The sequence below is a fragment of the Chaetura pelagica genome, unplaced genomic scaffold (assembly GCF_000747805.2).
Source record: "Chaetura pelagica isolate M959 unplaced genomic scaffold, ChaPel_1.0 scaffold418, whole genome shotgun sequence".
Lineage (NCBI taxonomy): Eukaryota > Metazoa > Chordata > Aves > Apodiformes > Apodidae > Chaetura > Chaetura pelagica.
In genome coordinates, this window is record NW_009954232.1 from 896,461 (window position 1) to 914,457 (window position 17,997).

The 17,997-nt window shown below is 40.3% G+C and overlaps 2 protein-coding genes across 2 annotated transcripts in view; one reads left to right on the forward strand and one right to left on the reverse strand.

The window, feature by feature from the left end:
- Positions 1–11,857, forward strand: part of NMT2 (N-myristoyltransferase 2) — a gene marked incomplete at its 5' end in the record, with an annotated part of 25,413 nt that extends 13,556 nt beyond the window's left edge. Inside the window, 5 exons of the mRNA XM_010003611.1 lie at positions 23–131; positions 3,364–3,534; positions 5,982–6,149; positions 10,068–10,205; positions 10,404–11,857. Coding sequence (XP_010001913.1) covers positions 23–131; positions 3,364–3,534; positions 5,982–6,149; positions 10,068–10,205; positions 10,404–10,424 — 607 coding nt within the window. The remainder of the gene's footprint in view (positions 1–22; positions 132–3,363; positions 3,535–5,981; positions 6,150–10,067; positions 10,206–10,403) is intronic.
- Positions 11,858–15,045: 3,188 nt separating this feature from the next.
- Positions 15,046–15,879, reverse strand: RPP38 (ribonuclease P/MRP 38kDa subunit). The gene has a single exon (XM_010003612.1). It carries the CDS (start codon positions 15,877–15,879, stop codon positions 15,046–15,048), a length of 834 nt encoding a protein of 277 aa, XP_010001914.1.
- Positions 15,880–17,997: the final 2,118 nt, after the last annotated feature.

The window sequence follows — 17,997 nt, forward strand, 5'->3', positions numbered from 1 at the left end:
TCATTATTAATTTGATTTTCAGGTATTGGCATCGATCACTGAATCCCAGAAAATTGGTGGAGGTGAAATTTTCACATTTGAGTAGAAACATGACTCTACAAAGAACAATGAAGCTCTACAGACTTCCTGATGTAAGCAGCATTACTTCTAGAGAATCCCCACAGTTACTGTGAGGCCCAAAATAACCTTCCATCTGTCTCTGGCAGCACAGGCTTTTCTGTGGAAAGGCAGTGTGTGCAGGACATAAAAAAAAAAAAAAAAAATCTGGTTGATGAAAAAGACCTTAAGGGCTACACTAAACAAGAGGGACTATTGCTGGAAATATAAGCCTGTATATAGAGAGGATGTAATTTTTTACCTAAAAGCCTTAAAGAAAAAAACAAAACACTGACTTCCTAAACATGAAGGATTGAGTTAAAGATGTGTAAAACTATTCTTGGTATGATTAATCTGGTAAAGGATTACTGGAACAGAAAATTAACAGTTCTTGTCTTAAAATTCTCAGAGAAGTCCATCAGAAGGTTGGTCGAGTGCAGTAGGATTGTTGATTGCACTCTAATTCACAGCTTTTTCTGTTCTGGCTCAGCAAAACCCACTTCAGTATGTTGCATACTGTTTTTTGCATGGTCTAGCAGAAAAAAAGAAGAAAAAAAAGGAAAAAAAAAGTGTTGTTCTGACATATATAAGTTAGTTAAAAATACTTTTTCTCAAATATTTTCTCTGATAGTTAGGCTGGCAAAAAGCCCTAGGGTGCAGTTCCATGACAGGGTACATCCCTGTAAGTAGTCTGAGATGTTCTATTAAAAAATCTCATTGATCTAATTAATAGCCTATAAAAGCTAGTCTAAGCTTTATGATTGAAAATAACTCCTTTGCTTTTAAAAGCTGCCTTTCTATTTGTAGGGATTGCAGAATATCCTTTACCTGTACTGTATCAGTAAATCTTTCTTTACTTAAACCCTCCCTTTTGGTTAAAAAAAACCACAACTTTTTTCCTCACTTTTGTAGGACTTTGTAATGATTTATCTGACTTTGGACAGTCGTGCCTGTTGGGTATATTTACCTCGATGCTGCAGGTTCTCTTACGACTTATATATCTGAGATATCTATCTGACACTAAGCTGTCCTCAGTACAGAGCACGTGCCATGGCTCAATCTGAGCTCCTGCTGCTGTCAGACTCGTTTCCTGCGCTGCCCGGGTGCTGCCTCTGCCTGCACACACAGGTTCTCCCTTGCGTGCGGGGCAGCAGTTTGCAGAGCTTAAGAATTAATAACCAAATTAATTAGGTTTTAATCTTGTAGAGCTAAATATAGATCCGTCAGATCTTGAAGACGTTTTTAATCATCTAAAGAAGTGCAGTAGATCATCTTCCTATATCATAAACCCCTGATTTAAACAGAAAAATAAGTTATGGGAAACAACAAATACATTGTATCTCCTTCATAAAAGGCAGCTAAGGCAAAGATACTATAGGGATATGCAAACAGATAAAACATGCTTTGAAAATGAACGTTTAAAACCAAGTGATGTAGGAGTCTATATGCCTCAGCTGTTTGGTTTTTTTTATTGGAATTGGGGGCTTCTCCCATGGAAAATAAAGATTTAATCTTTGTGCTAATATTTTCTCTTTAGGTGTTGTGCTTTGCAGTTTGGTGGTTGGTTTTTTGGGGAGGTTTTCCTAAGAAAGGGTTTAAGTGCTGTTGATGATCTTTATCCTCAGTTTCAGTCTGTTATCATAAAAATCTGTTGCACAAATGTGGTCATTCAGGCCACACTGTCCTGTCCCTCAGCACCAAGCATTGTTTCTTGCATTTTAACCTCTTAGCATCCTTGGAATATCATTGCCACTGGGAGCTCATTGTCCTTTAAGAGGGATTAATCATTCCTAATCACCTGAACAGTCTGAATTTAAAAGGTTTGCAGAAATAATACATACTGTAATTAATAAATACCACCCTCACTGAAGGCTGTGTTTGTGCATGTGCCTATAGATATAAAACATAAAATTGTGGGTTGGTTGTTTTTTTTTTTTTCCTAAGTGTTTAGTCTCTTAGCAAGAAGTTTTCTGGAAGAGGTAAATTTTGGCTTTGTAGAGAATAAGGACAAGAGTCAGGTGAACACCCTTATGGATTCAGGGCATTTAAAAATCTAGATGATTTGCTGTTGTGGAGGCAAACCATGGTCCCAGGCTGCTCAGGAAAGCAGGAAGACTAAAATGTACGAGCAAGAAGTTTTCTGGAAGAGGTAAATTTTGGCTTTGTAGAGAATAAGGACAAGAGTCAGGTGAACACCCTTATGGATTCAGGGCATTTAAAAATCTAGATGATTTGCTGTTGTGGAGGCAAACCATGGTCCCAGGCTGCTCAGGAAAGCAGGAAGACTAAAATGTACTACATAGGCCAGAGCTGTGGCAAAACATGCCTTGACTGTTTTATCTGGCTGCTCATTCCCAGAGTATGTCAATAAATAACCACCCCCAGAATAATGCCTTTTGAGCAGGCCATAATCAGCTACACTAATTTCAGGCTTTCAGTAATCAAGTCTCTACCTGGCTGCTCTTGCAATTGACATTGCTGTAATTAATGTGATACGTGCCCAAGAATGTAGCTCAGACAGATGAAGCAGGATGAATGAGCTCTGAAAAGAACAAGCCTTAGCCTCCCAAAAAGGAAATATTTAGGAAAGCTAACAAAAGCTAGGGAAAAAACTTGAATCAACTTTGCTTGTTTAAACATTAATTGCGTAGTACTGGAAAGCATTTTTTTCCTCTTCTGATGTTTAAAGTCAAATAAATAACTTTATTTGTTAAATACTGTAGGTTTTTAATTTCAGGCAGCTATAACTTTTGAGAGGCAGTTGTGCCTGTATAGCAAGCTGAGTTAGCAAGGGAATTTGTACATGTGAAGAATAGGTGGATTAATTTTTTTTTGTTAAATAATTTGTGATTAAACTTTATCTGTTGACTTTGGTTTATAGCTTAACTGTGATTTTCATGTCTTGTTTCTGTGTCTGGGCCCTAGGTAGTTTAGAAAAAGATGAGAAATAAAGATTGACCTAAAAAACCCCAAAATATAAAATGTGTGAAGTCTAAGCTGTTGGCACTGGTATCTCTTTGAAGTTGTTTCAATAATGAAATATAAAGATTGAAGTGCTCCAGACTGTCTCAATAATTAGAAAAGAGGGAATTCTGATTGAAAGACGTTTGTAAAGTATCATAATGAATTAGGTGGCTGGGATAAAGTAGGCTAATAATGAATGCATTATAGCAAGTGGAGTGGCTCTACAACCTACATTCAGCCTTTGCTGTGTATGCAGTTTTCCTTACAATATCTTAATATTTATTTTTCTTTTGTTATATTAAGGCCACAAAGACTTCAGGTTTGAGACCAATGGAACAAAAAGATACTAAAGCAGTACAAGAATTAATCAACACTTACTTGAAACAGTTTAATCTTGCTCCTGTGATGGATGAAGCAGAGGTAGCCCACTGGTTCCTGCCTCGGGATCATATTATTGACACTTACGTAGTAGAGGTAAAACATACCCTAATTACTTAATGAATGTAAATGTTAATGCCACTCATAAAAGTTGATATCAGCATCAAGTTCTTAAAATTCCAACAGTATGAAAAATGTGTGCTATAGCTAGATAGAATTTTGTAGCATGATTCAAGCCTTGCTCTTAGTATTTCATTCTGTTAATGAGAAAATGTTTGGTTGTGATAAACTGCAGTGCTCTTACAACAGGGTTTTTTGAAGACGAATTTTGAAATCTCAAAATATCACTAGCTTAGAAGTACTACAGCAAAAAAACACCTGCTTTCCTCCTTTTTCTTTGTCCCCATAGAGATATGACATGATAATAAGCAATAGTTTTCACATTTTTCTAGAAAAAAGAAAAAAATTAGACAATGACTGAGATAAGGATTTGTTTTAATACAGTATAATTCTCCCAGGTGTCTGAAGTTTCTGCTATGCACCATTTCAAAATTCTTTATTTTTAAAACCAGTGCTAGAGGCATCTTCTGAGGGAATTAGGTTTTTCTGTAGTCTGTTTCAGTAATATGTATGCTTTTTCCAGCATAAGAGTGTGTGTATATATGTGTACAAATTTGTATATATGTGTATATACACATGTATATGCATGAGTGTATGTAAAATAGAAGTGTAAAAGTAAACAAGACTTGGTGCTGTTATGTGTGTTGCTGTCAGACAGGAGTTCAGTTATCTTGAAAATGATGATCTCTGTCCACTAACAAGATGGACAGCATCATCTATTCCTACCACCTACTCTTCTCTTCCCACTCCCACGCTACAACCTGCTGGTTGCCATACTTCTTGCAAAATAAGCAGTGCAGGAAGGAGTAGTCTAGCATTTGGATTGGAAATTTCCACAGCATGGTTGGAATAGCTACCATAATGCTAGTTGAGAAAAACACACTCTTCCCTTTGAGTCCATGCTAAGTCAATTGCAGACACTGTAAGTAGATAGTGTATTACTTTGTTTATAGTGATATTTTTATTTCAAAAAAGGCAGCACTAACATCCTTAAACCTGCCAAATCCTCACAGAAGCTGCAGCTGGTGAAGCTCAGTGTTCCCACACTGAAACCTGAATCTATGCAGGAGTCTCAGCTGAATTTAGAAACTTACTGAGTTGTCCATTCTTAGCATTATCTCTGCTCGGTAGTGGGTTTAGTACTTACTTGCTCACTGGGCTTCTCCGTGGTCTAATTTAATGTATTGTTCCTCCTTTTTTCTCCACTCCACATTGTTCCCCAGTCTCTGGGCCATGCTCCCTAGGTCAGTTTTGGCTTTGTTAGTGAGTTCAAGCCTACACAAAAGTCCACAAGCACCAGATCAGCATGAGTGTGCCCTTGGCAATACCTTTTGAACTGAGTGGTGCAGTCTTTGCTTGCTTGTTTAAGACTGTCTCTTGAGCTAGTTTTTCAATACAAGGTGTGGGTTTGTTGGTGCTAAAAATCTTTTTAAGACATGTGTGGCCCAGAGAAGCTAGTACCCGATTTTAAAATTATCTTTGTAACATGCAGAGCTAAAATCTTAAAATATGTTGTATAATTCCTTAATTAATATTTTCATCATTCTTACTGAATTTAGTGAGTGGCTTAATAATTTTTCTGTTGTTTGTTGTTAGTTTATCTCCACTACAGAATCTATACTTGCTCTAAGACATTAGCTTTTTTGCATGTGATGTGTTCAACTCTTTTACTTTCCACTGTGGAAGTACTATCAGTTTAAGGATCCATGTGGAGTCCTTCACTGAGCTCAAATAGTGGGCACCAGTCATTCAGAAAATAAAGCAAACAAGCATTTGTGTGTCTCCTTTGCCTTATCTTCTTGGAAATATCAAGAGACCCAGTTAGAATAGGAGTGAAAATCTGGGTAAATTTTTTGGGCTCAGCATGTCAGTCATAACCCATGTAATAATGATTTCCTTTTTCTAACTAATCTATACTCTTGAAGATGGTTAAACTTCATTAGGTACGTGAAATAATAAGAAAGTTGATGTAGGATACTTTAGCTTTCTGTCTAAGTACCATCTGATGACTACCAGTCTTACTAGAATTTCAATGTGATTTAGCACTGTTGTCTAGCAAGTGGATTGTGCTTGATTAATAATCACTAGAGCTTTGTTTATAGCAGGCTAGGCCGAGGAAACAAACTGAAATGCTTTGGCAATTGCTTGTCAAAATGTTATTAGTGAAACAGACTAGAAAAACCTAGATGTTTGTTTCCTTTTCTGAAGTGACCATTTCAGGCTTCAGTCTTGCTTTGGTGTATAGATAAATCCTTGGCAGGAATTCAGTTTCTTCAAATCTTAGCCAAGATTACCTCTTATACCATAATATGGTGTGCAAAACTGTGCTGCGTTTATTACTTACTTTCTGTAGAACAGCCACGTTTGCCTAACCAGTAACTGAGTGATTACTTCTTATTAATTGACTTTATTTTATTTTATAGGGCTCAAATGGTATTTTAACAGACTTCCTGAGTTTCTACACATTACCTTCAACAGTGATGCACCATCCTGTTCATAAAAGCCTCAAAGCTGCCTATTCCTTTTACAATATTCATACAGAGACCCCCCTCTTGGATTTAATGAATGATGCACTCATTATAGCTAAATTGGTAAGTTGTGGGTTGTTGGTTTTTTTTCTCCTTTCACAAAAGTGGTCTTAGGAGTGATGGCAAGGTAAGAACTGGAAGCAATTAATCCATGTCATTGCATTCAGTTTTCTTTTACTATCTACAGCACAGAGTGCAGTTGATGAGACATGTACTATATATATTCAAACAGGAAACACAGTGCTTGTTTTTCCTTTTTTACTTTGAGTGGTGCTGGGGTATGACAAGTGCATGAAGATCAAGTGTTTTCAATAGCCTGAACTGTGTAAACACCCAAGAGCATACTGATGACCATATTCGCTAAGTATCAGAAGAATGGAAAGTATCACGGAAGTATTTTCCGTTGGAAATGAGTTAATAAGTTCTATTAAATAAATGTTGTTTGTTTGTTTAGACTATTTTTTATTTCTAAAAAATTTAAAAATTAATTTGTGCAAGCTTAATGATTTTATCTTGTTACTAACTGCTGCTTTTAGAGCTCTCTAGATGATGTCCTGCTGTAGCTTTTAAGCACACCTTCATGCATGGAGTTACATTGATAGATGGTTTAGTTGAATGGAAGGAAGGAACTATAAAGAAGTTTTTAAACATAAGAATTGTAAAAGTTTAGTGATGGTTGATGAAAAATTAGCACTCGGCCCTTAATCATCAGGGTCTCAGGAGAGTGCAGTGCAAACACCAATGGCAGCATAGTCTGTGGTACAGAGCTGTGCAGGTGATGCACATCCCAGCACTCTGCACGAATTCTCAGAGACCTGTTTAGTCCTGGCACTTCACAGCTCTGCACAGGCTTCATCCAGTCCATGGTATCTACTCAAGCAGCTGTTCCCAACACGCTGCAAAGCCCAGGCTTGTTTTCTGTCCTCATGCTTGAGGCTTGCCCCTCCCAGCTGCTTGTGGTATTACACCTACTAGATGAGTGTTCAATGCAAGAGAAGGCTGGATGTGCTCCAGCTGGCCTTGTTCAGAGCCATCTGCACTGCACGTGGCGTAGAGGTTTCCATGTTGATCCTGAGTGAAGCCAGTGATGGTCTTCAAAGGCTCTGTCTGTTCAGACTTCAGGCTGTGTGAAAGCAGCTGCACAGTCTTCAACTTGTCGGTCTCGGCCATGTTTGTGCAGCACGGCAGCTGAGCCTGTGCCTGTGGTGTGAGCTGCTTGCTGAGCCTTGTTGAGCTATAAGTGGTGTTGAGCTGAGTAAGAAGTTTGAAAGGAAAACTCCTGGATAGTCACTGGAAACATAAAGCCCCATTATTCAGACTCCAGAATAATAACCAAAGGACATTCAAAGGCAGACTTCGAAAGGTATTAAGATATGTGAAGACACGGGAAGATGGCTAGTATAGATTTCAGAAGTGCCTAAAAAGACTAATATTACTTATTCTTATAAGTCACAGTGAAAAAAAGGTATAAAAGTTGGCTTCCATTTGAAGCAGGGTGTAGGGAGCTGAGTGGCTGGCTATTTACTAGGCCATGGATGGAACAGGTAAGGAAGCAGTCACATGGTCTAACTGCAAGGCTTTGTACCTTCCCCTGTCCGTGTTTCTCTCAATGTGACATGCAATTCTTTTGTTTCAAATGGGTCATCATATAGTTAGAACACTGGCATTTCAACACCTCTGGATTCCTAGAGTACCTGCTTGGCCTGTCTGCATCATTAGATGCCTAATTACATTTGCAAATCTGTCTCTTGGAGGAAAGGTGAGGCAAGGGAAGATAAATTATAAATGTAGTCCTATTCACAGCTTTGTGTTTCCAAATGTATTTGGTCTGGCTGGGATGGAGTTAATTTCCTTCCTAGCAGCCCATGTAGTGCTGCAGTTTGTATTTGTGACTGAAACAGGGCTGGTAACAGCCTGTTTTGGCTACTGCTGAAAAGTGCTGGCACAATCTCAAGGCTTTATCCCTTTCACCCCCAGTGAGTAGGCTGAGGATGGGCAAGAAGTTGGGAGGGGACACAGCCAGGACAGCAGATCCCAACTGACCAGAGGGATTTTCCACACCATATGATGTTGTGCTCTGCAATAAAGGCTGAAGGAAAGAAGGAGGAAGGGAAGATGCTCCTGGTTACAGCATTTATCTTCCCAAACAACCATTATGCATGCTGAGACCTTGTTTTCCAGGAAGTGGCTGGACACCTCTGCTGATGGGAAGTAGTGAATTAATTCCTCTTTTTGCTTTGCTTGTGTGTGCAGCTTTTGCTATTAAACTGTAATTTCATTTTGATTCACAAGTCGTCTTGCCTTCTATTTTCTCCCCATCCCCTGGGAGAGCAAAAGGCTATGTGGGTGTTTGGCCCTTGGCTGGGCACATCCCACCACAGTCCTGTTTGTACTTCAAAGGAATGTATTTTGGAGGTACAATTCAAGTCAGCAAATTGTTTTCAGGGTTTGCGTGTCAGTTTAATGTTGATTTTTGTCTTCATGTTACACTATGTAAAGTTAGTTTAGAACTAATTGCAGTAAAATTGTGGCAATTAATAGGACAAAATGGCTGAGCTATGGAGCAAGTATCTTTGAACAGAAACGTTTTTTACCTGTCAGAAGACATTTACCTGAACCTAATCTGTTGATGTTCAGATATTCAATAAAAACTACATCCCTAGACTTTATAATTTATTTGAATATTGAGTGCTTAATTGCAGAGCTTCATTAGTGTGTCTGTACCTACAGTGTGTCTCTATTTCCCCCCCTCTTTATGCCTCCTGAAATTTCTTTCACGGTCTGTTGTTGGAATATTTCAAAATTTACTTCTTTAGATGCCAAGTCACAAATCCTTGCCACCTCATTCATCTTGTTTCTGTGTTTTTCACAGCACGTTTAACTTAGTATGGCTTCACCTGCACACAGAATGATCTGTATGTAAGGCAGTGCAGAACCTTACTAACTCAGTCTGTGCTTTGTGACTTTCTTTTAAATAGTCCTAAACTGATGGAGAGCTTAAAATGCTCTTTTCCTTCAACCTCCTTTTTTTTATAACACCTAGTTTTTTTACTAAGTAAAGAATGTTCCTTACCATCTTCTTGTGCTTAAGTAACTGAGCATTATTGCTTTGTAACTTCTTTTTATCTTAGGTTATAGAAAGACCTGCTGGCACACTTTCTTTGTGCTGTTAAGACTCCAGGATCTTAGGTCAGATTCCCTTGCAGTTAATTGCAAATAAATGGACTTTTATATCCAGACTCCCAAGAAAATTCAGCTTTTCACTCATGACGATTATCACTGTGGTGGCTAAACTGATGTTACTTTTGTGCTGCTTGTTAAGAGTACACCTGAGTTGGGATTTTGGTATGTTATGTTGCTGCACAAAACCCAGAGACTAATTCAGCTATGGGGCTGTTCCGAGAGCAAAATGGCTCTTTTAGTGGTGAATCCAGGAGGCTCATGGAAAAAGGAGTTGGTTATGAGGGTGTGTTAGTAGGGGAGGAGGAGTAATGTGTGAAAGATGGGAGTTCTAAAGACAATGGGATTTCAAAAGAGGACCAAATTGCAGAAATGTATTTATCATTAACAGAATGGTAAACGGCTGAAAAATACTGTAAGCTGGATTTATGCAGCTTTAGGCTGTGTGTGCCAAAGCACTGTCTGTGACTGTAAAAAAATGCATACCTGTACAGCTAAAATAATGGATAATGCTTTAGGGATTCTTCAGACCTTTACCCCTGAAAGCAGCTTTGAAATCCCTACACTTTTGGAGATAATCTTCAAGCACAGTTGTGCCTTATACTTCACTTTTTATTGGGAAAATTTCTTTGTGCGTGTATCTAATTAAAAAGCAAGATTTCTTACCATCTTTTTCATACACTACATTAGCCTAGTCTCTTGGATTTTGTATACCGCTGTGTAAAGTATCATGTGTGCATCATCTGAAAGTTTAAAAAGTAAAATTTAAATACTTTTTTTTTTTTTTTTTGCTATTGCCAGAAAGGATTTGATGTGTTCAATGCACTAGATTTAATGGAGAACAAAACATTCCTGGAAAAACTCAAGTTTGGGATTGGAGATGGAAATTTGCAGTATTATTTGTACAATTGGAGGTGTCCTGGCATGGAATCTGAAAAGGTAAGGGAGAAAAAAGAGAGCTTCTGAATTCTGTTAGGTATAATGGTACATTAATGTACACTGGCCAAAATGGTAAAAAGATTTAAAATATGTTTTTAAATTAGTCATATTTAAGATCCGTAACTGAGGTACAGAAAACTATGTTTAGATTTATTGCCATACTTAATCTAAAAGACTATCTTTTTCTTCTTCCTTTAGGTTGGTCTTGTATTACAATGAGGACGCTTATGTTTCTAGAACTCTGAGGTCATGGTTTCAGTTAATTTGGTCTCCAGTCTGGTTCAAGAGGAGTAAAAGCACAACTTTGGTGATACCGAAATAGTCCGTTAAACCTGAAAAATGAAGACATCCATATGCGACCAAATTTATGCATTTTCAGATAGATCAGGAGGTCCATGAAACTCTTTTATTGTCATGAAAAGAATAAAAGCACATTCATTTAAGTTTCAAAGCTTAGCTTGCACCTTGATGAGAAGAAGGTATTTTTTTTCCACTCTTTAGAAAAGACTGTTTTGTACAAACTGAACTTAAGTGGTGGATTAGGGTACAAAAATATTTGCTATTATGTGGAAGAACTGCTGCATTTCTATTTATTAAGTGGTGTTGTATGTTTGTCAGTGTAAGAGAATGAAGGATACAAACTTGAGTATCTTTGCCTATTTACTTCACGTGGATATCATCATTTGGGGGAAAACCATGAAGTATGATACGTTTGTAGCTCTATGAAAGTCCTGGGTGTTTTTGTAACTGGAGCAGTATGACAATGTACTGGTTTAACTAGTACATTTTTTTTTCTCCATACACAAAGCTGCCAAATCAATAAAAATACAGATTTATACTTTGATCTTCAATAGATCAGTGGATTGATTTAACAGTATCGCACTGTTCAGTGCAGGTGTTACCTATTTGCTGGAATGATAATACATTACTGTACTTACTTTACAGTTGTGGCACAAAACCTTAGTTTTTCCTCAGTAGAATAACATCAGCCTGTGTGTAAAACTAAGAATTTTAGTAGTGCTATCAGGATATTTATAGTTTGAATGTTTTCAACGCTTCTGCAAAATTGCACATATTTCTTTGTCTACTTTGATTTCCTATGAAGTCTGTAATTCCAATGAAAAGTATCTTGTGTAAATACGTAGTTATAAATTGTTCCTGGTAGTGTTTTTATCCTGACTTGGAACAAGAAGTTTTGCTATTTATGTGGCTGGTAAGCAGAAGAGAAATGGTCAACCCTCAGTCCTTGGAAGTCTCTGTACTGTGCTTCCTGAAATGTAGAAGGGCTGACCTTTGTTGTCAGGGGGAGCTGTTTTAATTCCATCATGAATGCTCAGCAACCAGAATGGCTTCTGAAGCACTTTATATGTGTTCCAGCGTAGCATCCTAGCGAGATACAATAGCAGTTCTTTCAGCTCATGGATGCTGTAGTAATGTGAGCACCAAGAAAACCTGCATCAGGAAACTGTTCTAGCTGAAAGTGCCAAATTGTGGTAGTGAAGCCTCTGTGCTGTGAGCATCTTTTGAATGTGACTTGAATATCTTATGAAATGCAAATGTCTGAACTTTCCTTTTAAACATGCCTGTAATTCTGACAGCAGGTTTTGCTGAAAGTTGAACTCTGTACCTGAAAACATTAATTCAGATGAAGATACATTTGTCTCTTCTTCATAACTACTATCCCTATCCACCTCCTTATAGCAGTGAGTTTTTTCTTTCTTGCTGCTACTTTTCCAATGTGTGAATGGTTTGTGGTTTGTTTTCTTTTTCTTGTTGATTTGTGGTAGGAGGATTCTGCCCTAGAGATGGTGATAAATACTTTCACTTACTGCATAGCTCTGTGATTAAAGCATTTTGACCCCCTTCAAACAAATGAAGGGATTGAATGTGGTTTGTCTGACCAGCTCAGGACCTCATGAATTTAAAAGGGCTTCAAAGGAGATCTTTCAGACATCTAACAGTGCAGTTGAGCTTTACAGCCTTGCCCACTCTGATACCTGTTATGACAGAGGGTGCAGAAGGAGCTTGGACTCCCTGCATGAGGCCTGAGCAGAATTAAGTGCCTGAAAATGTAATCAGTGGTAGTGATATCTGAAATAACAAGAGGGATTTAATCTCAACTCCATCAAAGACTTAGGCTTTTAAGTTCTAAAAGGCAGGAAGGCACCTTTCTCACTGGGCTTTGCATTGGAGCCTCTGGCTGGTATGAGGAAAAGGTTTGCCATGGGGCTCTGCGTGTTCTGCTTTGGTTCTAAAGGCAGAGCCTTGGCAATCCTTGCTCAGCTGCTGCCTAATGTGAGGTGGGACAGTGAGGTATAGCTCTGTCCTCATGGCTAAGGCACCTCCTTGCTAAGTAATTATCATGGCCCAGCTCTCCCTAATCCAGATGGGTGGTCTTGAATGCCAAGACAGGTGAAAGATATGCTTGTGTTCTCTGCCACCCCTCCCCTCAAAAAAATGCAAGTGGAAAAATAGTAGGCAGTTGTTTTCTTCTAATTTTCTCTGAAATAAGGTGGTGAATCCTTCCCAGTACTGTTGTTTGGAAAAGGATTGAGGCCACAATGGGACAAAGTAGGTCCATGTAGAAGATTGGGTTTTCTGCAGCCTGGTTTTCTGCTCTGATATTGGGGTGATTGCACATTTAGGAATGCGTGGCCACTCTTGTTCTGTCTTCTGGGAAAACTGCCATTTGCTTCTGAGGGCTGACCTTCTCTGCCTTGTTTTCTGGCTCACACTGCATGTTAATTGAGGGGAAAGAGGGCAGAGCCACGCTCCTGTAGAAGCTGTGCAGTGCTGTAGCTGAGAGAGAAAACTTAGAGCAGGCCAGAGTGTGAGGGAAGCCGGCACCTGAGCCTGCATGTTGGGGCAGTTCCTGGAGAGTTGTTCATAAACCTGTGTTACTTCATGGCTGTGTCTGTTCTGTCCCTCCCACGTGCTCAGACCTTTTGACTAGCCATGTTCTTCACCTCAAGTGCTTCACTGGAGTGTCACAGCGTCAAGAGGCTATGAATCCCGAAGGTGTCCCAGCCTGCACCCATGTAACAGGACAGTTAACTCAGGAGGCGGAGATTGTGGCAACTCACTTTCGCTTTCCAAGCAGGTACTTAACAAAAGGTTATTACCCGTGTGGGTGCTGCTGGCAGCAGCTCAGTAGGAGATTCTACAGTTGTTTCCAAAGCTGAATCTGGCTGTGTGTTAGGCTTGCTACAGCTACCAGGCAGGGCTCCTCAAAACCTAATAGATGGTTTCAGAAAGATTGGCAAACTTCAGGCTTATTTCACTACCTTTCCCCAGCCTTTTGAAATGGCTGTTATTTTTCCCAGCTTACCTTCCTGTTTGTAGGACACAAATCCCCATCGCAAGACATGAGCAGGTAGCAAAGTGCTTGAAAGACAATTGCTGCACTTGTGTTCTTTACCAAAGCTAATCCTCATGCTTTGTTTAAAGGCTAAGATTTAAATGTTACAGTTAGACAGCATGGGAATTAAATACACTAGTGCTAGCATGCCTTCAAAGTGTTACGCATCCAAAAAGCCAAAACAAAGGACATGTATGAAGGACACGAAGCAAGGCAAAAAACCCTCACCTTGCCATCCTCAGCCAGTGAGGGCAAAAAATTTTGGCATTAAATGTCTTAGTTTAAACTTCAGGGAGCATGGTGACAACAGAATCACTGTTACCATCTCCCTTTGTAGTTGGATTGGTATCATGAACTTCTAAGTAAATCCAAAATACAGATTAGATACCTGACGGCACTGGAAGTCTGGATTAGCCAATTTCTCAAAACTACAACATGGAAGTTTCATCTTTAAGGAACAACAAAGTAACTCAGCTATTTTATCTTTTCTTCTAGAGTACCACACCGACTTTTGCTTAAAATACAGAGCACCAAGTAAATTCCTAGGCTGTTGATTTTGATTGTCTGGACTGCAGCACTACTCCCTTTCTGTCTAACAACACAATTGTTTCTGTAGGAAACCGTTCACCCTTCTCAGTAAAACTAAAGGAAAATCAAGTTACGTGGCAGATTTTCAGCCTTGTAGTAGTTATAGATGTAATCTACTTTACATACAACAGTAGACAGTTTACCTCAATTTCCTGGGAAACAACTTCAAACTCAATTCAAAATCAAGTAAGAGTTTAGGTTAGTTTGCATTTTCTCATAGAATGTGTGTCAATAGTTTGCATACAGGAAGCTTTTTTTCTCAAAATGCAGCAGTAATGTGGTTTGTTCTGTATTTGAAAATAAAGTTTTGCCTTCACACCAGGTATTGGATGGAACTCAAGTCTGCATATATTCTTGACCAAAACAAGTTTCTTGTTCAGCAGAGCAAGCTATGAAATTTAAAAGGAAAGCCTGCCTGTGCTGTTGCAACTGTTTACTTGAAACAAGCATTGAACCAGCTTTAAAAAGAGTTATACTGGCATGGACCTTTGTTTAAATAAACTCTCACTTTTGGTATTGATTTGTTTGGATAACTATGCTTAAATCTGTTTTGCTTGAAGCATGTTCATCTGTATAAAAATACAAAGTTTGTTTAATGCATTTTATTAATTCGAAAGATGTACTTATCATTTCTTACAATACTTCAGCATATTTATTACCAATTTTAACCTTTTGCTCTTCAACTGCAAATGAAGTGTTTACTCCCATGAAAGATTCATACCCAGATTTGAGCAATATTCTTTATTAAAGCAGAAAGTATCTCAACTGAATGCAACATGGAATTCACCTTGAATACAAGTTCTTTACCCTGTAAAGTCTACCAAATAGTTCAGTTGGAGCTGCACTCCATACTGCATTAAAACAGTTTTTTATGAAGAACCAAGCAAAATTCAGTTAGGCTGAAAAAGCTTTTTTCTTTTTACGAGGGGGTTTCTTTATCTTATCTGGATTTGGAACAATTTTCTTGATTTTCAAAGGCTGCAACATTACATCTGAGAGACTGAGCTGATTGCTTTCCACACGCTTCCGCTTCTGGCTTGTGAGCTCATCCCCCAGCTGCTCCAGCTCCTGATTTTCTGAACAATCTGTTTGCGCATAAGATTCTTCAGCTCTGTACTGAAACCACGGCACTTCCAAAGCTGGTATCTTTGGAATGATTGCTTCTATTGCTTCGGTAAATTTATCAGACTGCTTTTTAAAGCCTAGTGCTAAGATGGAGGTTAAGCCAAGAAGCGGGGCGACCGTCTGGCTGAGGCGGGGAACCTGCCCGGCCGGCGTGGCTCGACTTGCGCTCAGCTGGATGAGATGCGATGTGATCATGGCAGGTTTTGCAGACTTGCACACCAGCAGGAGAAGTAGTTCGTTTTTTTCCAATGCTTTTGTGACTTCGTTCACCCCAATAGCAAGCTGTCTGCGGATACTGATGTCAGTCCATCCTGGTTTCTGTTGCTGGCCTTCTGTCCCCGCTTCCCGAGGGAGTTCATCGGCGCTAGCATCACACGCGCTTCCCGTTTGCTTTTTTGAGAGGGAACGTTTCTTCTTTCTTTGAGTCTCAATCTTTTTAATTCCAACATGTTTAATCCTTTCTTCTAAAGTCTGTAGTATAAAATGCATATCTTCTCCTTCTATGGTTTTCCACTGAAAAACAAAGGGGTTGTCCAGACATGTTTTGACAACGACTTTCTTTGCTTTGCGAAGCGTGGCCGTCCCCTGTTGAATGACAGACATCCTGAGGTTCCCTGGTGTTTTTGCCACTCTAGAAGTGAAGGGAAGAAAGAGGAAAACATCAGTTCAAATACTGTGCTGTTTGCTGTGGACGTCGTTACCGGAAGCTTGTCTTGGGAATACAGAAAAGAAACACCACATCTCAAAGTGATACTGGAAACTGCCACCCTCCTCACACTGGCTCAGTGCTAGTCCTTAACAAACCTTCCCTGAGGCACAGGCTGTGCTTTTTTAATGTGCACCCAGCAGAAAGGACAGCAAGGCAACACCAATGACAAGAGATCCTTCTGAAAATGAATGAAAGCAGCTGGAGACACTACAGGTTAAAAAAAAAACCAAACCAAACAACAGCAAAACTGTAGCATAAAATTCAGATCCTGTTTCTTGTTCCCTCAAAGGTTACACCGAGTTGGTACTCGAGGGAAATTTCTGAAAACAGCACGCCCAGTCAGTCTGAGTCAGTCCTGGTCAGTAGCTTATCATTCCAGCAGTCCACCAAGAACCAGCTTTTAAACCTGAGAGGCCGACAGGCACCTCCTGCCTCCACATCCCAACCTGGGTACCTCCGGCTCCACTCGGGGAGCCAGGAGAGGAAGGTCTGGTCCCTCCTTCGCAGGGATGCCCGCCCCAGCAAGGCAGCGACCCCCGGCCTGGCGCTCGCCCTCGCCCGGCCCCCCCGACCACGTCAGGACACCCCGAACAAAGCCCGGCGAAGCCTCCGCAAGGCTGAGGCAGGGCAGCCCACGCGGTATTTTGGACGCAGGGTTTTGACAAGAGATCCTTCTGAAAATGAATGAAAGCAGCTGGAGACACTACAGGTTAAAAAAAAAAACCAAACCAAACAACAGCAAAAAACCAAACCCAAACACCCCCATCCCCCCCCCCCAAAAAAGGCCCAGAACCAGTAACTGAAGGACCAGTCAGTTCTCACTGTTGCACAGCTGCACTGTAGCAGTATGACTGCTGAAAAAAAAGGAAATAAAAGCAGAACCACAACATGAAACAACCCCCAAGTTCCTGAATTTATTTAGAATTTTAAAATCTTTTAATTTGCCTTTTCATTCTTTAACCCACATCTCGTCTTTGCCTTTAAGGTATGACAGAAACCTGCAGACTCTTACTTTCAGTGAAGGAAAGCAACCCCCTACAGGCCTCCAGGAAGTCCTTCTGTTGCACCTAGACCCTGCCTTTAAAGAGATGAGAAAAACAAAATGGGAGCAGTGAAAGGGTAATTGTTCTGATTGATGCAGCCCAGAATCAGAGTGAAGCCACAAATGCAGGCCTGTGCACAGGCCCTGGAAACTCCAGAAGCGGCCATACTCCTGTTTGCATTACTATTTACTATCTCCTTGCTAAACTAGTTATGTCTTCCTGGTTGCACAGCCAAGGTAACAGAGTAAGAGTAGCCCAGGTTGCAAATCAGGAGAAATACGACATGACCGTCTCCTGGGTTTCCAAGAGACAGTGCACATGGGTAGCATTTATATACATCTCTTGAGTGACAAGCTTTAGACAAAGTACATTTTGCTAGTCGTAGCAGTTCTCTATGTACTACCAGTAGTAAGCTGCCTTGATACAGAAATGAGACAAACCCCATCTTTACTGAAAACCCCCCAACAGTAGGTACTGCAACCTCTGTCGGGGGGATTCTTCCTCAGCTAAACCCTCACCCGGCAGCCAGCAGGGGAACTTTACCCAGTGCAGCTGCATTAACGCCCAGGACCTGTGAAGCCGTCACCACACCGGGAGCCGGCACGCGGCACCGGCTTTCAGAGCACAGTAACGCTGAACGAATATCTCAAAATACAACAGAGCACTGAGGAGCAAAACATGAGAGATGTCACAACGGAAAAACTGCGTTTTTCTTTTCGGAAGGGGCACCGCTGAGGAAAACAAGCGTGCAGAGAGAGGAAATGAAAGCAACGAGGTAGAGAGCCCGGAACACTCAGCTCCTCCATCTCGCACCGGAGTCGCGACCCTCTCGCTTCCCGTGGGAGAGACGGAGCTCCCGGGACAGACGGAACTCCCGGGACAGACGGGAACTCCCAGGACAGACGGGAACTCCCGGGACAGACGGGAACTCCCGGGACAGACGGGAACTCCCGGGACAGACGGGAACTC